Source organism: Rhinolophus ferrumequinum, chromosome 3 (assembly GCF_004115265.2).
Source record: "Rhinolophus ferrumequinum isolate MPI-CBG mRhiFer1 chromosome 3, mRhiFer1_v1.p, whole genome shotgun sequence".
NCBI lineage: Eukaryota > Metazoa > Chordata > Mammalia > Chiroptera > Rhinolophidae > Rhinolophus > Rhinolophus ferrumequinum.
In genome coordinates this window covers 21,632,548-21,655,707 of record NC_046286.1, presented here as the reverse complement: position 1 = coordinate 21,655,707, position 23,160 = coordinate 21,632,548, and the positions used below count along the sequence as shown (strand labels likewise).

General features: G+C 33.8%; 1 protein-coding gene across 7 annotated transcripts in view; it reads right to left on the bottom strand.

Annotated features, from left to right (window-relative positions):
• The window catches only part of MLIP (muscular LMNA interacting protein), a 228,300-nt gene that overhangs the window by 83,949 nt on the left and 121,191 nt on the right, over positions 1-23,160 (bottom strand). For all 7 annotated transcript variants that reach the window (XM_033103389.1, XM_033103387.1, XM_033103388.1 and 4 more), the window contains 4 exons: positions 15,218-15,289; positions 1,436-1,501; positions 1,269-1,352; positions 1,102-1,161 (listed from right to left, as the gene is read on the bottom strand). In XM_033103389.1, the coding sequence (XP_032959280.1) occupies positions 1,102-1,161; positions 1,269-1,352; positions 1,436-1,501; positions 15,218-15,289 (282 nt within the window). The remainder of the gene's footprint in view (positions 1-1,101; positions 1,162-1,268; positions 1,353-1,435; positions 1,502-15,217; positions 15,290-23,160) is intronic.

Sequence of the window (23,160 nt, the reverse complement as noted above, 5' to 3'; positions counted from 1 at the left end):
AACAATGTTTTGTATTTTTGTATTAAAAGACTTAAAGAATATGCAATAAAATAGATAAACACAAAAGCTACAATTATTCATGGATAGGTCCTCTCTGCTAACATATATACACATATAGAGAGAGAGACAGTTAATGGTTACTGGGTTTCTGTGTCATTATTAATGAATATTTGTCTATAGTGTTCCAACTGAACATTAGGATAACTCTTCTAATTGTAAGCAATCTGTACATTTAAAACCTACTCATACACACAGTGTTTAATTTTTAAAAAGAACATGCAAAAAAGTATTTATATTAATTCCAAGAGAGAAAGTAAAGCTGACAAAGAAAACCTAACAATTATTAATAAAGGAAAAATCACAACCATTTTGAAATTTTGATAAATAGATCTGCAGTAAGTATTCAAAATAATAATTTGGAGAAATGTAGTATTTTATTCCAACAATGAAAATGGCTACATTATAAGGAGAACATATTTACATATTTAAATACAACAATGAATACTTTAGTAGTACCCTAACAATCTAAAATATCCAGGTTTCTGTCCCTGTGAGTAAAAAATCAATGAAATAGAGGCCATCAATCAAAACAAAAAAAGTTCCAGAAATAATATTTGTGTTACAGCTCTTAGACTAATGCCACTTTAGTCTACTTCATTTTCTTCTTCTATAATTCTAAGAATTACATAATTACTGAAGATATGGTTTGAGGTAAGAATAGGCCACAAATTCTACATACAGTTAGTACCATAGAGCTTCTGAAAATGCCAACATATCACATAATAATATGTTGGCTTTTGGAGTGTTTTGAACTTGGTCCACAGTTAAAAATAGATTTTGCAACCCTGTATACACATATCTATATATGCATATGTAAACAAATTGAAACAAATGTCAATAATACCCACACTACTTGGAATAGAATCTGATATTCTATATTCTTACTATTCAATTTTGAAAACACTCTTTGCTAACAAAAAAATGCCGGTTGCTATCCACTAAGTTCATTTCCTAATTCATTATCGGGCTTTGATCTGCAGCTTAGAAATCATTAATCTAGTAACTCTTACAGTTCAGTAAATTGACTAAATATATACATACTTTGACAGTGTCAGAACCCAATAATGTCTGCAGGGATCTTGAAGGTGAAGTAGAAGAATGCTGGAAAATAAAAATAGACAAGCCAGTGATGCATCGTACTCAGGTAGAGGGAAATGGAAAGAAGCGAAGCAAATGTTTGAATTGCACACTCTAGTCTAAGCCATTACCATAGACAAGGATTCCTGTAAGACCTTATCAATGGTAGCACAGAGCTCTTCAGTTTGCTGCCTGAGCTGTGCAGGGTAACACAACTGGAAGAAGTGAAACCAGGTACTGAGTTAGCAATGAGTTTTGGGATTGCATTTCACAAGTAGGGGTAATATGAAGTCATTACCTCCAGAGGTGGGTCTAATGTGTTGTCCTTGGAGACACTTTCATTCTTGGCTGGTTCATCTAGTGCCTAGTGGTAAATGAAATAGTTGTCATGTGAGGCTTTTAGTCAAATATAAATGTAGTGCAAAAGTCTCTTCAAAGAAATTTTTATAGATCTCAATATTGTTTTAAAAAAAAATCTCTTTTCCATCACCATATATTTCATCCCTTTTACCCTCAAACTGACTCTGGTTGGTGAACACACAGTATGATATATAGATGATGTATTACAGAATTGTACACCTGAAACCTATGTATCTTTACTAAGCATTGCCACCTCAATAAACTTTAATTAACCACCCTCCCAAAAAAAAATCTTTGAATAATTTGATGAGCTATTCTCAGAGGGAGGCATTTTCCACACTTGTTTAGTTACTCTTGTGGAATCAATATTTCTATTATAAAATGTTGGAATAAAGAAAGGAGGCTGTGCTTTTAAACATACAAACCAGAGCTTGGACATCTTACACAACCCGATGAGCCTTGTTCTATTCCAAAAAAGTCACCTTGAGAAGCTACACACAGAAATAACAATGATGTAACCATTTCTCAAAAATCTACAAAAACTATTCTTGAGGAAATGCTTCAGGGCCAGTTTACGAGAAACATCACACACAATTTAAAAAAAAAAAAAAAACTCGTCTCATTTTTAATAATTTATATCCAAAATGTCTTGGCTACCTTACTCATGAGACTGGATCTCAAATGACAGTTAACTATTTTCCTACTAAAATATACTTTTTATTTATTATGATACATTTCAGATACATGGAAAGAAGAAGATAACGCTCCTGTTTACTGTATTCACTCCACTGAGAATATGAGGTAAAATATCACAAACTAATAGAAGCCAGTGTGTATTCCTCCCTACTTGCTTCTTCTCCTCCTCATGAGAGGTAATCATTCTCATTCATTTTTTTGTTTATCATCACATTATATCTTTAATTTTTTCATCATATTAATATATGTATACATCACTAGATACTATTAGATTGTTTTGTGCAATTCTTAGAATTTTGTGTAAGTATAATGCACGCTTTCAGAACTTGCTATTTCAGTTTTTTGTTGTTTTTTTAACCACTTTATCGAAGCATGACTGACATACAAAAACCTGTACCTATTTAACATATACAACATTATGAGTTTGGAAATAAGCATACACCCATGAAACAATCTCCACAATCTATGCCATGAACATATCCATCACCTCCAAAAGTTTCTTTCTGCCCTTATTAATTTTTTCCCTGTATTTGTTCAATTATTTCACCTCCATATAGTATTTCATTGTATGTATGCATGTTCCACAACAAAATGGATACTTTCTTCTGCTGCTTAATATTTAAGGTATCCCCAATTTTCACTACTACACACTGTAACAACTATCACCCATGTACACATTTTTTTATAAACACACTTGTAGTTTTAAGACTAAAGTAGCTGTATAACAGTGTAATAATGGAGTCAACTTTATCAGATATTATCAAACTGTTCTTTAAAACAATTGCACAATTTTACACTCATAATAGCAATGAATGAAAGTTCGTTTTCAGACTTTAAAAAAATGTTAACATCCTGATGTACATGAAATATCTCACTTTGGTTTTAGATGGCATTTCCCTGATAATGTTGGGCATCTTTCATATGTTTAGTACCCTCTTCTTCATTGACACCATTTCATTTATCATTTGTATAGATGTGAGCTGTTCTGAATTCTACTTTATTCTATGTGTCAATAGCATACTTTCATAACATAGATTCATGGTAAGCCTTATTATCTAATGAAGCAGTTAGACTTTGTTCTTCAAAAATCCCTTGTCTAATTCTTGGCCATTTTCTCTTTTACTCTAATTATACAATACATTTGTCAAGTTCCACAAAAATCTTGTTAGTATTTTAATAGGAATGGCAGTGAATTTGTACATTCAAATATGAGTAAAATTGACTTCTTAATCTGAATACATTATAGTTCTTTATCTCTTTGAAATCTTCTAATACAGTTTTTTTTAGTGTTTTATTTTTTTCTGAAAAGTTCTTGTATCTATATGGTTACATAATTCTCAGTTATTTTATTTAGGGTATTACAAGTATAAATTGTCCATTTTTAAAAATCATCATCTGTTTATTGATGTTATATATCAATTGTGTCCTTTATCCAGTGAACTTGATAAATTGCCTTAATTATAAGTAATTTTACAGATGTTCTTGAATTTCCTATGTCAAAATTTATATCAGAATGAACATAGTTTTATTTCTTCTTTCCCCATTCTTGGCTGTGTTTCCTTTCTTCCTTTAACTACATAAAAACATCAGTAAAATGTTAAATAGAAGACCAAGTATCTTTATCTCATAACTGGTAGTAAAAGAAATGCCTCTATATATCACCACTAAATCTGATTTTGGCTACAAGTTTGGGTAAATACCCTTTAAAAAAAAACATTTCTTTTCCCAGTTTGTTAAGAGTTTTTTATCATGAATTTGTAATGAATCTTTATCAAATATATTTTCTTAGTGTATATCAATTTTATACCAAGTGAGGTATCTCTATCTGTATTAGATAATCATATATTTTTAGTTTGAATTTAGTTATATGATAAATTATACTAACCAATTGCTCTAATATTAAATCAACCTTGCATTTTTGGAATACATTCAATTTAATCATGATGTTGATAAATACAGTCCAAATGTTGACTTCATTTGCTAATGTTTTTTAAGAATTTTGGCATTTATGCTTTTAAATGAGATTTTTTTTTGTTATTTTATTTTAATTCTTTGTTGGTTTTGATATCAAGGTTATTTTACCTTCATAAAATGAGTTATGAAGAGTTATCTTCCTTCCTATCTTCTTTAAAATTTTGTGTAAAATTAAATCTCTTCCTTGAAAAATCTGTAAAATCATCTGCGCCTGATGCAATTACTGTAGAAAGGTTTTTTTAAAAAAACTTCTAATCCACTTGTTAAAATGGTTTTAGGTATTCAGCATTGTTTTACTTGAGTCAGGTTTGATAAGTCATTGTTTTCTAGGAATTGGTGTCTTTTGTCTAAGTTTTCAACTTATTGCATGGAGGATTTCACAATATTCTCTATTAACTTTTTAATATCTACTTTATATGTAGTTATATCTCCTTCATCATCTCTTTTTATTTGTTTAAATTTCCAAAACTCTCCTTTTTTCAGCTTTTTGGAAGAATAATTGACAAATGACATTGTAATATATTTAAAGTGTATAACATGATAATTTGATACATGTATACATTATAAAAGGATTCTCACCATTGAGTTAATTAATACATTCATTTCCTTACATATTTACCCTTGAGGGCAGGAGATGTGAGAAGTTTGCTAAGAGACTGAAGTTTGCTAAGAGACTCACTCTCTTAGCAAATTTAAATTATACAATGCAGTATTATCAACTATAGCCACTATTATTATATATTATCCCCTCAGAGCTTAATCATTGTATAACTGAAATGTTGTACCCCTTTACCAGTACCTCCTTATTTCCCCTACTCCCCAGCTCCTGGAAACCACCATTCTACTGCTTGTTTTTATAAATTCACCTTTTTTACTCCATGTATAAGTGGTATCGTGTAGTATTTGTCTTTCTCTGTCTAGAATATTTTATTTGGCACAATGCCCTTCAGTTTCATCCATGTTGTCAAAAATGGTGGGATTTTCTTCTTTTTAAGAATGAATAATATTCCATTCTGTATATTTTTCTTATCCATTCGTTATCAATAGATGGACATCTAAGCTGTTTCCATTCCTCAGCTATTGTGAATAGTGCTGCAATGAGCACAGGTATCTAGTGATGACAAACTTCTTCAGTTTTTGCTTGTCTGTAAACTTCATCTCTCCTTCAATTCTGAAGGACAACATTGCCAGGTGAAGTATTCTTGTTTTGCAGGGGTTTTTTTTTTTTTCTTTTTTCTTTCAGCACTTTGAATAGACATCACATTCCATTCTGATTTCCAAAGTTTCTGCTGAAAAATACACTGATTGTTTTATGGGAGGGCACTTTACATAACAATTTGCTTTCTCTTGCTGCTTTTAAGATTCTCTTTGTCTTTAACTCTTGACAATTTAATTATAATGGTCTTGGAGTAAGTCTCTCTTAGTTAATCTTATTTGGTATTCTAGGCATATTGTTTCTTTCTCCAGATTAGGACAATTTTCAACCATTATTTCTTTGAAAAGCTTTTTGTTCCTTTCTCTCTCTTCTCCTGGGATCCCTATAATGTATACATTATATTGGTGTACGTGATGGTGTCCAATAAGTCCCTTAACTATCTTTACTCTTTTTTATTCTTTTTTTCTTTTGTTCTTCTGATTGGATGAATTCTATTGACCTGTCTTGGGGGCGGGGGGCGGGAGGTGGGGTGGGTGTCACTGGTCCTTTCTTACACTGATCTATACTGCAATTGAATCTCTCTGTTAAATTTTTCAGTCCTATTGTTGTATGCTTCAGCTCTGATTTCTGTTAGGTACTTTTTTATATTTTCTCTCTCTCTTTTGAAATTCTTCCTTTGTTCAGACATTTTGCTCTCCTGAACTCAGTGCATCTTTATGACTGTTACTTTCAATTCAAGACTGGGTATATCACTTATCTCTATTTCATTAAGATTAGTTTCTGGCAATTTATCTCATTCTTTTCCTTGGAACATATTCTCTTATTTCTTATTTTCCTTCACTCTCTATATTGGTTTCTGGCATTAGATAAAGCGGCCACTTCCCCCAGTCTTAACAGATTAGTCTTGTATAGAAGATGAACTTCATCACTTATCTCAGCCTGAATTTTTGGTTGTCTCTCAAACCTTTGGGATTGCCCAAGCCACCATCTTTGTTCTTTGTGGCTCCCAGTAGTTGAGAGTGTGCCCTGACCCATCAGTGTACAAAACCGGAAGAGCACATTCAGCACACAGAGGCAGACTAATTTTCTTACTTCTAATAGAGCCTGTGATATAACAGATCCTGAAGAATCAGCCTTCACCAACAGTACCATATCCAGATGCTGTAATTGTCATTTTGGCATGGGATATACCACGAAGAATTCAGAAAACAGTCATCTAAACGATAAGGTTTTACCATCCCTTTGTTTCAATAATTCACCAAGGAAAATACTATCTGGATGTTTTTTTTTTCAAAATCCACTTCTCTGCCTTAAATAACAAAATATAAAAGACTGACTATGATAACCTAATAGAAACACTTGAGATTGCCTCTTTCTTACCATAAATAAAAGTCTCTCTATTGTTTTCCTCCTTCAGCATCTACATTTATGATCAATCATGAGTAATGGATAACAGCAAACAGAAAATTTCATAAAGGTAACTCCTAGCTGGTATACAGACAGTTTAATTTTTTTCTGATATGGTGTTTTAGTCACCTTCTATTTACCCTGTTGGTGAGGGCAGAGGGGTTTCCACCCTACCATTATGAGGATGGCCGAATACACGAGACCTGACACTGGGTAGATGAAATCAACAACAGTTTATTAGTTACATATATTCCAAGGGAAGAGAATGCTGCATACCACGCAGGGCCACACAGTGGTGTACTCAGGAATAGAGTGAATAACCAGGAGTGGTGGGAGGCAAGCGTTGCAGTATCAAGAGGGTAAGGTGTCCCCTGTTTCTGCAGAAGGATGTGATTCGCTTTTCTGAATAAGCAAGAACTGCACCTGGTCAGTCTGATAAGGAAGTTTAGGAGAACTTACAGTTAGGCCATTTGAGGCCATCCCAATTTCATGAGATTTTAGGGTCTATGCCACACATGGCTTCTAACTATCATGGTAATTATGGAGGAGAAAAAATTCAGAAATTAATGACCAAATCTAAATACAAACTCCTTAGGAAAGTTGAGTCTAGCCCTTCTCACCTTTCCCGAAATATCTACTATCCACTCCTCATTTGCAAGCTTTTCTTTAACCACAAAGAACTACCTGAGTTCTTTGAATTTACAGCGACCTTTCAACTACATGTCATTAACTCTATACAGATTATCCATCCTACACTCTCAGCTCACTTAGAAAATTTCTATCCATCATGAATATCCTAATCAAACTCCTTTATAATGTATTATTATTATTACTGCTGCTGCTGCTGCTGCTGTTGTTGTTATTATTATTATTATTATTTGGTCTTCACACCAGGCAAAGTCTGTCACTTTCTCCTTGGGGCACCGTATTACTTTGCACATGTCTCAAATATGTTGCATTATAATTACTTTTCAACTGTATCTTTACCATACTGGACCATTTGTCCTATTACAATTGGGAAAATATGATACTTATCTTTGTAGCCACAAGATAGAGCACATGATATGTGTTCAGTAAAGATCTTTAGGATGGATTGGAAGGGTAAATTGACAAATAAATGAAGTTAAATAGATAAAAGAATCATAGAAATAATATGATGTTAACACTTCTCAGCAAAATGCCCTAGAGAAGTAGTTTACACTCTTTGAATATTTTAAATAACAAATTATTTATTTTTTCATATTTTAGTTAAATTTGTTTACCATCAAAGATCTGAACATGTGATCAGGGTTAATGTAATAAGAGAATATTTTTTCAGCCAAAACCAAATAAGGTTCATATCCTGGTTACTCTGTGGGGACTTATTACAGGCAAACACAACTTTTATTATGCTATTTAAAATACTGAAATTTTTTCAAAGAATGAAAAAAAAAAACCATCCACTCAGAACCCTTGAAAAATTAAGGAATATAACTGGTATTAGCTCAGAAATGCTGAAACTTTGAGATGGAGACAATACTCAGAATGCATTAAAATTTGGAAGGGGGATTATTTTGAGTTTAAATAGCCTTGAAATTTAGTAGAATTGATTTTTTTTTATTGAGGACTTATTTATCAAACATATCATCTTGATCCACTCCTTCTAGCATTCATAAAAGTAGATATTTTTCTTTGTATTACAAAAATGTATTAAAAGAAAATATATTAAATCTCCATTAACAGGAAATCTGACCATAGATTGCTCTTTCACATCTTGCCAACAGGATTGTATTGATGTTTCTTTATATTTATTCTTTTGAATGAAGTTCTCTCAGAATATTCACCAATAAAAGATTTTTATTAAAAACATATTTTCTACCAAACTGGACTATAGCCAAGTGAGGCATAAATGGGACATGCTTTGAATCCTATTTTTAAATATTCTTATCTAACATAAGTTATCAGAAATATTCTCATTAAAAGTCGTAATATTTTGCTTGGATCAGCAACTTTAGGGTCCAGTTTTTAAAGAGAGACGTTGTAAATCTGACTTAAAAAAAAAAATAGTTTTTGGGCCCAGCACTACATTATAATTAAAGCTAGGAACTATGAGCAAGCATTGCGAATCAAAGTCTTTATGGGAATACCTGCCAATAGAACTGTAGTAAGTGTTCCCCTAACAAAAGGAGCATCTCTGCTGGAATTGCAAACAATTTTTAGTCAGATATATTGAATCACTCTAACCTACTCTCTTTGCAAAAACAATTAAGTTCTAAAAAGCTGAAGATAGAATGCATCAGTTTCACTCTAGAGGTAGAAACTTAACTTCATTCAAAGGAAGAATAATCTAAAAGAGCTTGTAAACTTTTTGTGATGCCTAGACTATCTAATTGGATTGGATTTCAAAAATTCCATGGGTCACTATAGTTTAGTAAGGATCAAATGAACCCCCACCCCACCCCAAAAAATGATTCATGCTAAACCCAAATGCTCTTCTATGTTGTTAATCTAACCAGCTATTTGGTAGAATAAATCCTCTGAGGGCTAAAAAATGTTTTGCTTGATACACAAGGTCAGACAATGAAGTTTGTGAACTCATTCTAGAAAAAGTGCTCTATACCTCATTGCGGAATGTCACTATGGTCACCTTCGAAGTACTCCCCTTGGGAAGCTATACACCAATGCCAACACCTAGTCTATCCTTCAAAGCAATTTTGGAACTCTTTTTCTGGAACGGCCATCAGAGCTGTCATTGTATTACCCTTGATGTCCTGAATGCCATCAAAATGTCTTCCTTTCAACATTTCCTTTATCTTCAGGTAAAATAAGAAGTCATTGGGGGCCAGATCAGGTGAGTAGGGAGGATGTTCCAATACAGTTATTTGATTAGTGGCTAAAAACTCCCTCACAGACAGTGCTGTGTGAGCTGGTTGTGATATAAGAGCCACGAATTGTTGACGAAAAGTTTAGGTCATCTAACTTTTTCACACAGCCTTTTCAGTACTTCCAAATAGTAAACTTAGTTAACTGTCCAGTTGGTACAAATTCATAATGAATAATCCCTCTGATATCAAAAAAAGTTAACAACATCATTGCAACAAGTTTGCAAACTTATTTGTCAGACCTCATATAGTCATTAACACAAAACTATTTGTAGGATTGAAGATATTCTTCGCAAAATAAATCTCACTTTGATTATCTAGTTGCAGAATAGCACTCAGGTCTCAAGAAGCGGGAAAGTGTACACCGTAAGCCAAAAGGCTTGCAGACATATAAAGGTACAGCTTCTTTCAAGACCTAGGAATGTTTATTATTAAATTATTTTCATGTGATTGGTTTAAATTTTTCAAAACTTGAGAGCATTTACTTGGCTTTTCTAACCCCAAGATCCTTGGAGGGTCAAATGTCTTCCTCCCATACAGAAGGGTGGGTAGTTTTGCAAACCATTACAGCCAGTTTTAAACCCATTCATTAAGTATCCATGGCAGAAGAATCCATACTTTTCCTTCATTTAATTAAAGATCGTATTATTCCCAGCCAGCACCTCTTCCACTGTAATTCATCTTATCTCTTTTAGTAGTTCAAGGAATTGGGCTGGTTTGTAACTCCTCACTCACTGAAGTCTTCTCAGAGCTAAGTCATCCAATTCCCTTTAATTGTTCTTCATTAAAAAAAAAAAAAAAAAAAAAAAAAAAAAACCCTTTTGTTCCTCTAATTAAATGAGAATTTAAATATATTTTAACAAGTAATGAAAAAAATTTATGTCGACAGGGATCCAAAATCATCATATCTTGCTCATTATTTCACTTTAGCTAGTTGATGTCACTGTTGCATGGTGAGCAGGAAAAGGCTAGGGGACAGTCAGATCCCATTTGAGGTCCAATTCAGCAACTTACTAGCCCTGAGACTTTGGGTTATCTACTTGGTATCTTTGATCATCAAAATCTTCACAGAGTTGTGAGAATAGTAAAGCATTTAGCTCAGTGTCTGATACACTGTAGCATTCAATTTGGAAGCCATTTTGAATGTATTCTCTAATTGTTAAAAGGTGCCAAGTCTAAAACCAACTTAGTTCCCTAATAGCAGAAGGTCACTATATATTTTCCATGGAAGCAGAATTGATGAGCCTGATTCTACTCTAAAAGAAGATTCTTAATTGTCATCATCCCAACCATCATACACTAGACCCCTTTAGTTTTATAATCCTATGAACAAATAGTTGTCCTAAAATCCGGTGGAATAAAATTGTAAATTTTAGAGACTACACCACTGCACACTGAATTAATTCATTCAACAAACATTTAGAAAAAAATCTACTATATTCTTTCAAATAGTTCATGGTAAAGAAAAAAGAAAAGCAATAAATATGCTTGATTAAATATGGTTTGGTAAGTGCTTTAAAAGAGATATGTACATAGTAGACAATTGCCTAAAGAGAACCAATTAGTATAGATTTGGGTCCTGGCACTTCTCCACTGCTATAGAAATTGGGAACATTGACTATTTATACTAATCTAAATTAAGAGATGTTTCTCTAGTATAGGCCATATGCTAAGTTAGCAACCAGATTTTGTTAAATTTTTGAGACATGCAGACATCTTAAAATAGTCTCACTAAAAGACATATGTTTAATCAGATTGGAGTTTACCAACTCATGTCTTAAAAAAACTAAACTGTCAACTTAGAATAAATTGATTTGACAGCTGACTAGATATCTCAAGTCTTTGTTTCTATTTTTATAGCACAGTCTTCAAAATGGCTGTTCTTTATCATCCTTTTTACCTGAAAAAAAATAATTTTTATCTCATAACTTTTATTTAAATACTTAATCTTGTAATTTATATATACTATTTATAAAATTGAATTCCTCTAGAATTTTTTCTTTCAAACACACATCACTTATGAATTAAATGTATCTTGAAAATACCATTTGTTGGAAAATACTACAAATCCTAGCCTTGATTTTATCCTGAGGAATACTTGTGAGGAAGGGAGCACAGAATCCAAATTACTTCCAAGACAAAATTTATAATTTCATGGAAAAATATTAATCACTTGTGAGACAATAAAGACATCATTACATGATTTCATGGAAATATTCCTTCATCTTTCCTGAATGCAAGGGCACAATAAAAATACTGAACCATTTATTTAGAATATTAATATATACACTTCTGTTTAATTTTAACTTTTTATCTATTGCTATCAGACTCAGACGATAAGAAGAAAAAGTAGTCAATAAGAGAGACACTTGTAACATTATCTGTAAAGGGCAGTGTCATGCATAAAGACTAAGTAATAATCTCCATATCAAAATTATTTTCTCTACAGAGCTCGGTATGTTGTTGAACATATTGAAATAAGGTCCACGAACACTCACAAATACAAGTTAATCTGATTACTTTGTTCCCACGTTATAATCACCTGTATTTCATCCTCATCTCAATCTTGGAGAAGATGATTATTGGCATGAGATTAAGCCAAAGAACCTGATGCAAACATGTTAAAATGTGATGTCTTACATATATCTCTTCCTGTAAAGCCTGAGTTAAGACTTAAGCTAAAAATGCTTCCCTCCTAAATATACATAGGGGGAAAAAAAGATAGAATACTAAAGAAGCTATAAATTTAAGTTCTGATGAAGAAAATAAATTATAGAAGTACCAGAAATCTCCTATCGCCTGCCAATAAAATGTACTCTTGAAAATTATGTGCTTCATCTAGGGGTGATTACATTTGAAAGCAATCCAGTGATTCAATGATAGCTTAATGTCTCATTGCAAAGGATGCCTGTATTTCAATTTGGAGAAAACCTTGCTTTTAAAAATAGTGTTAGTTTTTTAAATGAATCTGGTTCTTCATTAATTATACTATATGCTATAAAACAGAATGTTGTATAAAATGTCAATCTGACTGGAGCAGAGAATTAATTGTTGAATTAAAACTTGAATGAAAAAGTATGTTAGTTCTATCTTCAAGGCATTCTACATCGGACCCTAACAGATTATTACAAAGAGAACCACAGCAGCACCCTCCCCCTTAATTGTGGTGTTCTGTGTGATATTAAAGGGATCTCAGGAAAGTTTCTGTGATTCAAAATATTCCAAAATGTTAATTCTTCCCAAAATAGATGAGTTTATGATGATTATAGTCTTAATTTTCCCACTCAATTCAGAAATAAGTTCTTTTGATTTCAACAGCATAGAATGAGTTCTATTGTGTAAACAGATGGGTAAAAAGCTCTAAATTACCATATTTAGTTTTTAAAAACTACAACCATGAAAGAGGCAGCACGGTATCATTCAAGAAATTTAGTGAAAATGGAAATCAACTCATCAAATCCTGGAATAAGACTTTCACTATTTAAAAGTTCTTACAAAGTAAAGTTTCTCATTGAAGAATACATAACATGAGAAAGCCAGCAAAAAAAAAAAAAAAAAGTGTATAGATAGATAGATAGATGGAGTTATGCAAAGCTCTAAAGCAAAAACAAACATGTCATACCTTGTGACCTTTGAACAATTCAAATATTTATGGTCCAAAGACAATTTATCTTAACCAAGAGACACCCACATTATTGTTTGTATAATAATCAATCCTCCCTAGAATAATATGATTTTTAAATTAAGCACCATTTATAATTTTTGTTGTACTAAAACTAAAAATAACAAATTTCATTAAAAGTGTGTTTTATTCACAATCAAAAACACAAAACCTCTCCCATATGAATGTGTATTAAATTAAATATGCAGTGATACCACCCTACACATTTATGAAATGGGTCTGTAATGAAATTGGAAAGTAAGCTAATGATTCTTCATTTTTAATGACTAACTAATAGTTTACAATCTCTAAAATCCATTTAATTGGGAGAGAGCTGGTAGACAGAGATTCTGGAACCAATAATGACATCCAGCTTTCTCTTACAAAAGTCTTTCAAGAAAAATTAACTGCTAGTTTTTCTAACTGGAAAACGAATGGAGTGCTACCACTCACGCACAGGACAACACGCTAGGCTAGGTGAGATAAGTATAATGGAAGGATGCCAGGGCACAACAGGCCCCTCCCTATTCGCCTCTTTTGCCTGGCTGCTGAAGGGGGAGAGTTTCTTTCATTTCTGTGAAGGCAGACTTGCGACCAGATTTCAGAAATGTCCATCTCAAATGGGCAGAAGGTCTGTGGTGAACACTGCTATTATGACTCAACATAGTAATAGGCATTTAGGATAAGGAGCGATTGGTGAAAATGTCACTTCTTGCACCCTCCGAAAGCCTCCTGAAATCAGTGTTACAGGCTCATCTCTCTTTTAATGAGCTATAAAAGGTAGAAATTCAGAAGAGAAGCTAGAAAAGAAGCAGCAGATCTCCCTGCAGCCCAGTGACCCTTTCTCCCCCTAGTTCAAAGCATTCGGATATATAGAACATAGATTATAGACTACATGTGGATAATTTGCAATTAGGTATTAGTGATATATGATATAAGAAATGCTGCCCAATAATGTTCACCAATATGTTACTTAGCATTTTCCACTAACAATTCCCACTTTTTAGTCATGAGATCATATAAAGGTTTTGTTCCTCAGATCACGCTAAAAATAACAAAAATGTACATTCAAAAACCAGTGGTCAAAATACCTTCTGGTTGGCACATATTAACATTTGATAAATGATAATAACACTACTTGAAATCCTGATTACATGGAAAAAGTAGGCTTAATGCACTGAGACAAATTGCCTAAATAAATATCATAAAAATAGCATATGAAATGAATAATTTCATAGACTTGGTAATTGATTTCATTTCAATTCTTATATGACCCTCCATTTGGCCTTCATTTGAGCAACTGCAATGTGCTTATTGAATAAGAGGCTTTAATTTAATTTACCTACTGATGCAGAATCCTGTCATTTTATAATTAATGACTCTTAAGAACAAAGCAAAAATGCCCTGGAGCCACACAAATGCAGTTGGGTCATTGAAAGTGATCTCAGTCCTCCCTCCCATTCCTGGCAGTAGGGTCAGTGGGAGGGGAGGATGGATAGAGGTTTAGCCCGTGATGGGACCTAAGGGGCTAAGCTGAATACTCAGCTAACATGTTTCCCCCTTACGGAAGCGAGTTTGAATCACCAAGTCTTAACCAAGGTGGCCATGTCACCCCATTTTATCTCTACTCTTTTGACCAATGTAAATAAAGGTGGAAGTTCTTGAATATAACCATTGAAAATTCCAAAAGACAGGGACCTATCCAAATCTGAATCAAGTTTCTGAATCAAGAGCAACTTGACTTTGAACTGGACAACTCTAGGCTCGTATCTAGCCTCTAGTGATAAATCAATGATGTCTTCAGCCCTATTCACCAAGATGCTTTTATTATTTAATACTTCATCCTACACGAAGAGCAGCATTTTATTTTAGTACAGGCACAACTTTAAAACAAAAAGTTTAGGAAACATAACAAAAATGACATGACAATCATAGAATTCACTCTGCTTTTGAGCCAACACTGACCTTCTGTTCCAAAAGAAATATGTTTGTAGGGATTGCTGCAAAAGCCTTGTAGCTTGACTTGGTCTTGTATTGCTAGAATGAGTAACCAGAAAGCAAGAGTGGAGGTGAAAAGGGGAAAGAATAGGACATAATTTTAGACTAGTTCTACCAGGTTAAATGACAAGTTATCAAATGAAGAAAAGAGTTATTATGCTTGATCAACTCGTTTTTAACAGAAAAATTAGCTCACCATGTTAATATTTTATTCGAATGAGAGGCAGAGAAACATCACAGTAAAATATCAGCCTAGGGATTATAGGTAATTACATGATATATAGTTTCAGAACTTAAAAATATCAATTTCTACAAAGTTATATATAAATGTCTCACTAGCAGCATTCCCTCACAGGAGTACTTACTATTCTGTACCTGTGGGGGGAGGTTGCTTGATTCTCAGAGGAAAGTGATTCTTCTTTATGGTGCCATAATTAACAAACATTACACTAATTAATTATATTGAACTCTTGATACATTCTCTTACATCATTCATAAAAACAAAGACCAGAATACATAAAACTCAGTAGTGATGTTAATAAGCAACATAGAGAGAGTGCCAAAAAATGTAGACACATTTTAAGAAAGGAAAAAGCTATCAAAATTGTAATACTCAATATATACCGATAACAAAAGATGAATACAAGTCACGTTTGACTTCTGCAATTAAGAGGTGCTCAAAGTGGTTACCATCAGCATCCAGACACTTCTAATTACGGCAAACCACTGCTTGAGCATAGATTACATCTCTTAAAATGTGTGTACATTTTTTGGCACCCCCAGTAATTTGAATAGAAGTAATTTCATCAATTTAACTCCAAAATGGAAAAGATAGAAAGCTCTTAAATTCATTTTTTAAACCTTATCATTTTCTGCACTTTCTAATATAGTAATGTTAATAAAGTAAATGATAAAATGGCCTGAGTTTTAAGTAAAACGCGGAGTAATATAGTTTAGTTTTGCATAGTATCTGAGGGAGGAAGGAACCCATAAGGAAGCTGTACAAATCAGAATAATATGCATAATCAAAAGCCCAGTTTTGATATTGCTCGGAGTCCCAAGCTACATAATTAAGTTCAAGGCTCCTATCACTTCAGAGCCCCTGTCTCAGGAAGTTTCCTTAGGTGCTCAGCATCAGGGAGAAATTGGCACACTGTTACAAGTTGTCTCAGTCCCTGAAACACCAAAGGGTATCCAGAAGATAGGGTAATCCAATCAAACAAAACCTTGAGTTTCGTGGATATAATTTAAGTAACCTTCATTAAATTGGTGTGTGGAAGGTAAGAAGCTGGCACATTCATTTTCCTTAGAAAGAAACTGAAGCAGAAATTTAAATGCCAGACCTGGAGGAACGAAGTCTCGGGTCTCTTCAAGCCTTAAGTCTCTATACTGACCCTGTACTGCTGTGGTCGGTCTCCAGACAACAATGTATTTGGATAAGCATATCTGGACTGAAAATGAAATGCCATGTCTTATAGGCGAATAAGAGCTGACATTTGTACTAGGCAAATTATATACATTGCTTCATTTAATTTTACAGAAGCCCCATAACGAAAGAGTCATTAGGACCAGGAGACATGACGAGATCAGGTGTAGTCTTGTCTAAGACTAAATAGCCCAGAAAGAGTAGAAACAGGTTTGGCACTCAGGCTTGCTTGGAGCCAGTATCGATACTTTCGCTATCAGATAATATTTTCTCCCAAAGAATATCTAAACAAATAATACAAAATAAGATACATCATTAATACTCCATGATGGTTTTAGGATATTTAATTGTAATAACAGTTTTAATAATAACAACAATAACTAACAATCATATGAGCCAGGTACCATTCTAAAAGTTCTAAATGTGTATTATCTCATTTAATGATCACAACAAGCCTATTAGGTAGATACAATACTATATCCATTTTATACATGGAAACTAAAGTGCAGAGATGTTAAATCACTTATCTTAAGGTCACTAGTTAGTAATTCAGCTGGTATTTGGAAGTAGGCACTCCAACTCAACAGTGCACTTATCTACCATATCCCCTTGCCTGTTATTTTGGGACATTTATAATGTTTGTTCTCCTATCTTTAACCACCCTAAAGATTATAGTTGGAGAAGCCTGTACAGAGAGGTATCTTGTTGTTGCACATACGTCACAGAATCTTAGCATCAGAAGTGATACTGAAGGTCATCTGAAGTGTTTAGCAGCCCCCGCCCCGCACCCTCATCCAAGATACAAATTTCTCTGATTGTCTGTTCAGCCACCACAGGAACACTTGCTTACCTCCTAAGACAGCACATTGAGGTCTCATTGTTTGAATTGGTACAAAATTCTTTCTGATGTTGAGCCAAAATATGCTCCCCACTAACTTACTCCATTGGTCCTATTTCTACCCCTTTCAAGTCAGAAGAGCTAACAGCTCTTCTGAGTGGTACTTATACTGCTGTTTCCACCAACCCCCCTTACTGATCTTCAAGTGAACTCTCCTCATCATTTCCCTCTGTCAATATTCCTTTAAATTTTGAAAAGATGTGCGTTTAAGTAGGTGTGTTTTTAACACAAAGTAGACTATAATCATCACCTCCATGATATTGACGATAAAGCAATTAATACACTGAAGATAATAATCATTGTAATTTTCTCCTTGGTTTTTGTGGTGAGTTTAGAACATAGAGGAGAATGAAGCTGGAGGTATTTCATATTGTTGGACCACATTGACTATGCTATCACCTAAAATCTCTAATCCTTTCATTTGTTTAACATTTGTTATTGAAATTAAACTGTATCCTGTAGTTATGTTTTCTGTTCTCTAGATCCCAAAATAGTACTTTAGGCATTATCTCTATGCAATTTCATCTGACTAGATTGGGTCTGTCATTGTAAACTATGAAGATAAGAGTTTTTATGTTATTTCACGAACCATTTTGTTTGGCATGTCAGTTTTATCTTCATTCAAGTCATATGCTAGGGATAGGGAGCTATTGCCTACTGCGTTCTGCCAACCTGGTAGACATCAATCTACACTGTAAACATATGTGGATATAGCAGCTGAACTAATGGATTCATTCAACAAAATATTATTGAGCATCTACTTTGTGACATGCATTGCTGTAAGTATTGGAGATTCAGAAATAAACAAAACATACAAAGCCTTTCCTCTCTAGAGCTTATGTCCTAAGGAACGGAGATGAATTATAAACAAACAAGAAAGCAAAAGAAAAGTCATAGAGAGACAAATAATATACAGAAAATTGAAATAAGGTGATGGAATAGTGAGTGACCTTGAGAATGCTTTGGATTGGGCAGCTGGAGCAAATGTGAGTGCACAAAAACATGTCATTACACTTCACATTATTTCCTTGTTCATGATATTGTGAAAGATATCACAACTAGAAATTAGAAGGCATTCAATAAATGTTGTGTGAAGAAACTCTGATTTTCAGTTATAACTATTTTTTTTTTTTTTTTTTTTTTTTTTTTACAGTGGAACATATGGCTCGCTTCTTTGGTTCTGGTAAATCTCTTATTTCCCATCATTTATAACAGTTTTGCTATAGAACTAGAAATTTCATCTGGTTTGAGACACAATCTTTTTAGGCCAGGAAATAGGAACTCATTTAGAGCAAACAGGTGATCTTTCTCAAGCCTAATCTATTTTAGGCTTTATGCATCTCTAAGACATATATAGCCTTTTATTTTCCGTCTGAAAATTATTCTTGTTGCCATAAGAGATATGTTTTGGGGTCACTATATTTCCTCTGTGTTCTCTTAACAATACTCTAATTTGAAACATATTTCTTCAGCATTCCAAGTCTCCCAGGTGTTAAACCAAATTCATCGGTTTCCTTTTCTTTGTTTAAAATTACAAATCATCCTAGTCAAGGTAATTATAACTTGAATAATAGACTGCAGTATCACAGGCTGGAATCACCATCAGCTAATCATAGAAGGTTGAGCTGACCAGCCTTACCCTAAATCTAGCAAAAATTTCAATGATACTTATTATATCTCTTCAATTTGTAATCTGTGTTTTCAGTCAACATTCAATACATATGTCTTAAATATCTATTACATGACAGGTGCAGGGCAAAGTTTTGAATAAGAAAGAGAAATGGAATTTTTGTACATAAGTTTATCAGAGTTAATCCTATTTATAGGCAATGCTAGATATCGTAACATAAATCCTGGACGTGAAGGTGGGGCAGCAAGAACACCTCGTTCCCCTTCAGAAAATTTCCCACTACTATCCTATCCCTTGTTGCTAATGCCTAAGATTCTATCACAGGCTTTAGTAATAAAGACCCATGAGATCTCAAAGTGAACTGTATTAGTTGCCTTGAGAATCAGGGATTTGAGCTCACAGTTACACTTTAATGGTGGAACATCAGACTACATAAACAAGGAGAACCCTGAGGGAGAGCCTCCCTACCACCATGGTTAATATCTTCCAGAAGCATCCATGAGCAAAGATGAGAGCATTACTTTAAGCAAACACTCACTGCTCCTCAGTGACCATGTCTGCACTGCCTGAGTCAGAATCTCCCTGAGATGAAAGTTCAACCCAAGTCCTGATCCAATTCACAGACATAGACGGCCCAGACACCTCCCTTACATCTAGACTATTGGCAGAGCATAATCTCTGTAATGATCCTGATAACTGAAGTGGTGGGGGTAAGGGAAGAATACAAAAAAATGGCTACAGACCATGGCCTGGAGGAGAAGAGTACAGCAGTAGCTACCAAGAAAACTTCCCGACTCTCTTCCCAGGACCCCTTTCCATGGCTGATTTCTCTTTTGGTATTTCTAACACTCAAAACGTATGGCATTTATTTCATTGTATTACAATATTTTGCCATCCCTATTAGCCTGATATGTCTTTTAAAGGAGAGATTTTATATCATTTCCAACACATAATACTAACCTGGCAAAGAATAGATGTTCAGCAAATATTTGTTGACTTAAATTGAAGTATTTAATTGAAAATTACAATGCGATTTGGAGGACATAAAAAAAAAAATTAGTTCCTCATCTACTGTTCACGTCTTAGACAAGGCTGGCTGCCTGGAGGCCCTTCCACCTCCCAAGCATGCCCTGAAGGCATTTTCAATATGTTAAGTTTCTAAAGTCTTCTTCTTTCAATGCTATGAACATTCAAGATTTGAACTCATGACCTTGAATAAGTTTTTGTTTTTCTTTTTAAAAGTCTCTTATTTGAATTCAACTGTATAAATCCCTCTCCATTAAAATGCAAACACTCCCCAAGGGATTAAAAAAAAAAAGATGCTTTGTTCAATCACTGATACTTGAGTGTAAATCATCGCTAAGATCAATTCAGAAAAGCTGACTACAGAGAAGACTCAAAGAGAATGGGACACAGCGTTAGTACAGAAATGGAAGTGACAGATAGCAGGGATGGGAAAATCAAGAAAAATCTAAAATCCCCAGAAAAGCACCAAGAACTTTGTGGAAGGGGGAGAGTAAAAGACAGTGGGAGAACAAAAGGAAGGAGATATTTATGTCTAGTTTTACCTGTTTGACCATTTTACATTTGGCTGGCTTTAATGATTGCTGAATGGTTGTTAGTCTACCTACAAAATACATACAAAAATATTACCTTCTCCTTCACTTCTATAACCTCACCAGAGCCACCATCACTTGCCTCGATTGTTGCAATAGCCTGAAGGTGGCCTTACTTTCCCCTCTCACCCTCTCTTAGTTTGTTCTAAACACAGCAGCCAGATAGATAAGGTTGAGTCAATTATCTATTCAAAACCCTCCCATGGCTTCCAGTCTTACTCAAATTAAAAATCAAAGACTTAGAAGACCTCATAGGACCCACCTTCCAGTTATATGTCCCTCTGACAACCTCAGCTTCCCCTCACTCATTGCACTCTTGCTACACTGGCTGCCCTATCTGTTCTTTGTAACTGCCAAGCATTCTCTGACCTCAAGGATTTTTCCTGACTATACTCATTTACTTGTGTGCCACCTTCTGACACCTTCTGAAAGAAGGTGACTGCCAGTGTAATCTGTGACACCATTCCTTACCCTGCCATACTTTTCTCCATGTCACATAAGACTTTCCAATACATGAGAAAAATGTACTTATTTGATCAGGGAATTGGTGATTGTTTCTCTTCCACCACAAAATATAAACTTTCTGTGAACAGGCATTTTTGCAGTTTTATTTGTTGCAATATCCTTATGACTTTGAAAAGTGCCTTGCACATAATAAGCACTCAATGCATAGTTATTGCATGAATGATTTGTTGAATGCAGATTAACTATTTTATTATAGCTCACAGAGGTACATTCAATATTGCTAATTTTCCAAATTGCATATAGATCAACAGAAATGGAGAAAGTTACACAAAGACTGTTGCCACCAAGTTCCCAGTGTGATATATTTGGAGATGTTTTGAGGCTTTAGAGCAATGGGAGTTTATTAATAAAACACCAGCAATAAAACTTCAAGAAATATCAAAAAGCTCCCACTAACTCCTCAAACATGTTATGTGTCTAAACAACTTTAAGGCCAGGACAGGCACGCCACTGGAACCCCTCAAGTTAGAAAGGAGGTTCAAACCATCTTTGGTGAGTGGCAAAAAATATGAGGATTTGATGTAATGGCCACCCCAAATTCCTATATGGAACGCCATGAAAACTTACGAGGAGACAATTTAAACTGTTTCATAAATGAAAGCAAAATATATTGGTATCCAAATACAACTCCATGGATTAATTTTTGATGTTCAGGCTTTCCCAAAGGGAAAAAAAATACCTCAGGCAACATAGATGTTGATCAAAGAGTAACCTGAGCAGCATTCAGGGAGATATCCATCCTGTGTAGGGCCATGATCATAATGTGAAATACTATTTCTAGCTACATTTGAAATTAAAATATATCAAACTAATGCAAACGGATTCAGAACCTTAAGATTTGATCTATGAAAAAAAAAAAAACACCTTAACATACTTTATATCTGAATTTAGCTCAGCATACTCTAGCGGTTCCATTTTATTTTAATATCAAAGGCCAGCAGGGCTCAGACTTTGAACTAACATCCTTCAAGCACTCATGTTTTAATTTGATGGCCATTTGTATTCCAGGACCTCTTTCCTTTTGAGATCTGGCACTGAGTTAAGCTGATCTAAATCTGAAGATCTTTGATTTCAAAAAGATAGCCCGTGCTTGGATTAACATGGCAGGGGAAGCAGCAAGACAAAACACAATCCATAAAAGTGTATGAATTCTTTGATATCTCAAAGCTTTTGTCTATTTCCTCCTATCAATCTATGAAAAAATCTTAGCAATTTAAAGAAAACTAGTCAAACATCAAAAGAAACTGGGATAAGAGTTATCTATTCCAACATCCATTTTAATGATTTTTTTATACTCAAGTTACAATTTCTGCAAATAATTGTGTGCAATAAAAAATTATGTAGGCTGACTTTTACCTCGAGAGAGAATAACAAGAAGCAAGGAAGAAATAAAGAAAGAATAGCATGTCTCCGAGAGCGACTATTTTTGCAGAAGTTATAAATTTTACCCATTACAAGAAATACCTTTTACTGTTCAAAGCAACAGATTAAAAATAGATAAATTATGTAATTTATAGATGATGTGATACAGAATTGTACACCTGAAATCTATGTAATTTTACTAACAATTGTCACCCCAATAAATAAATAAATAAATTATAATCATTCTTTATATTTTCATATTTTATGTATATCAAGTTTATCATGCATTTCTATAAGCTTGAATTTTAAATTGGAAATAAAGAAAATAAAACAAAACATAAGGCAAATGATGAAAATTCTTCAATATGGGGAGCAATAAGTGAGCTGTGGAAGAACATGTCTTCAACAAACTTAGTTTTAGAACAAAAAGGGATTTGACTTTATAAAAAGCCC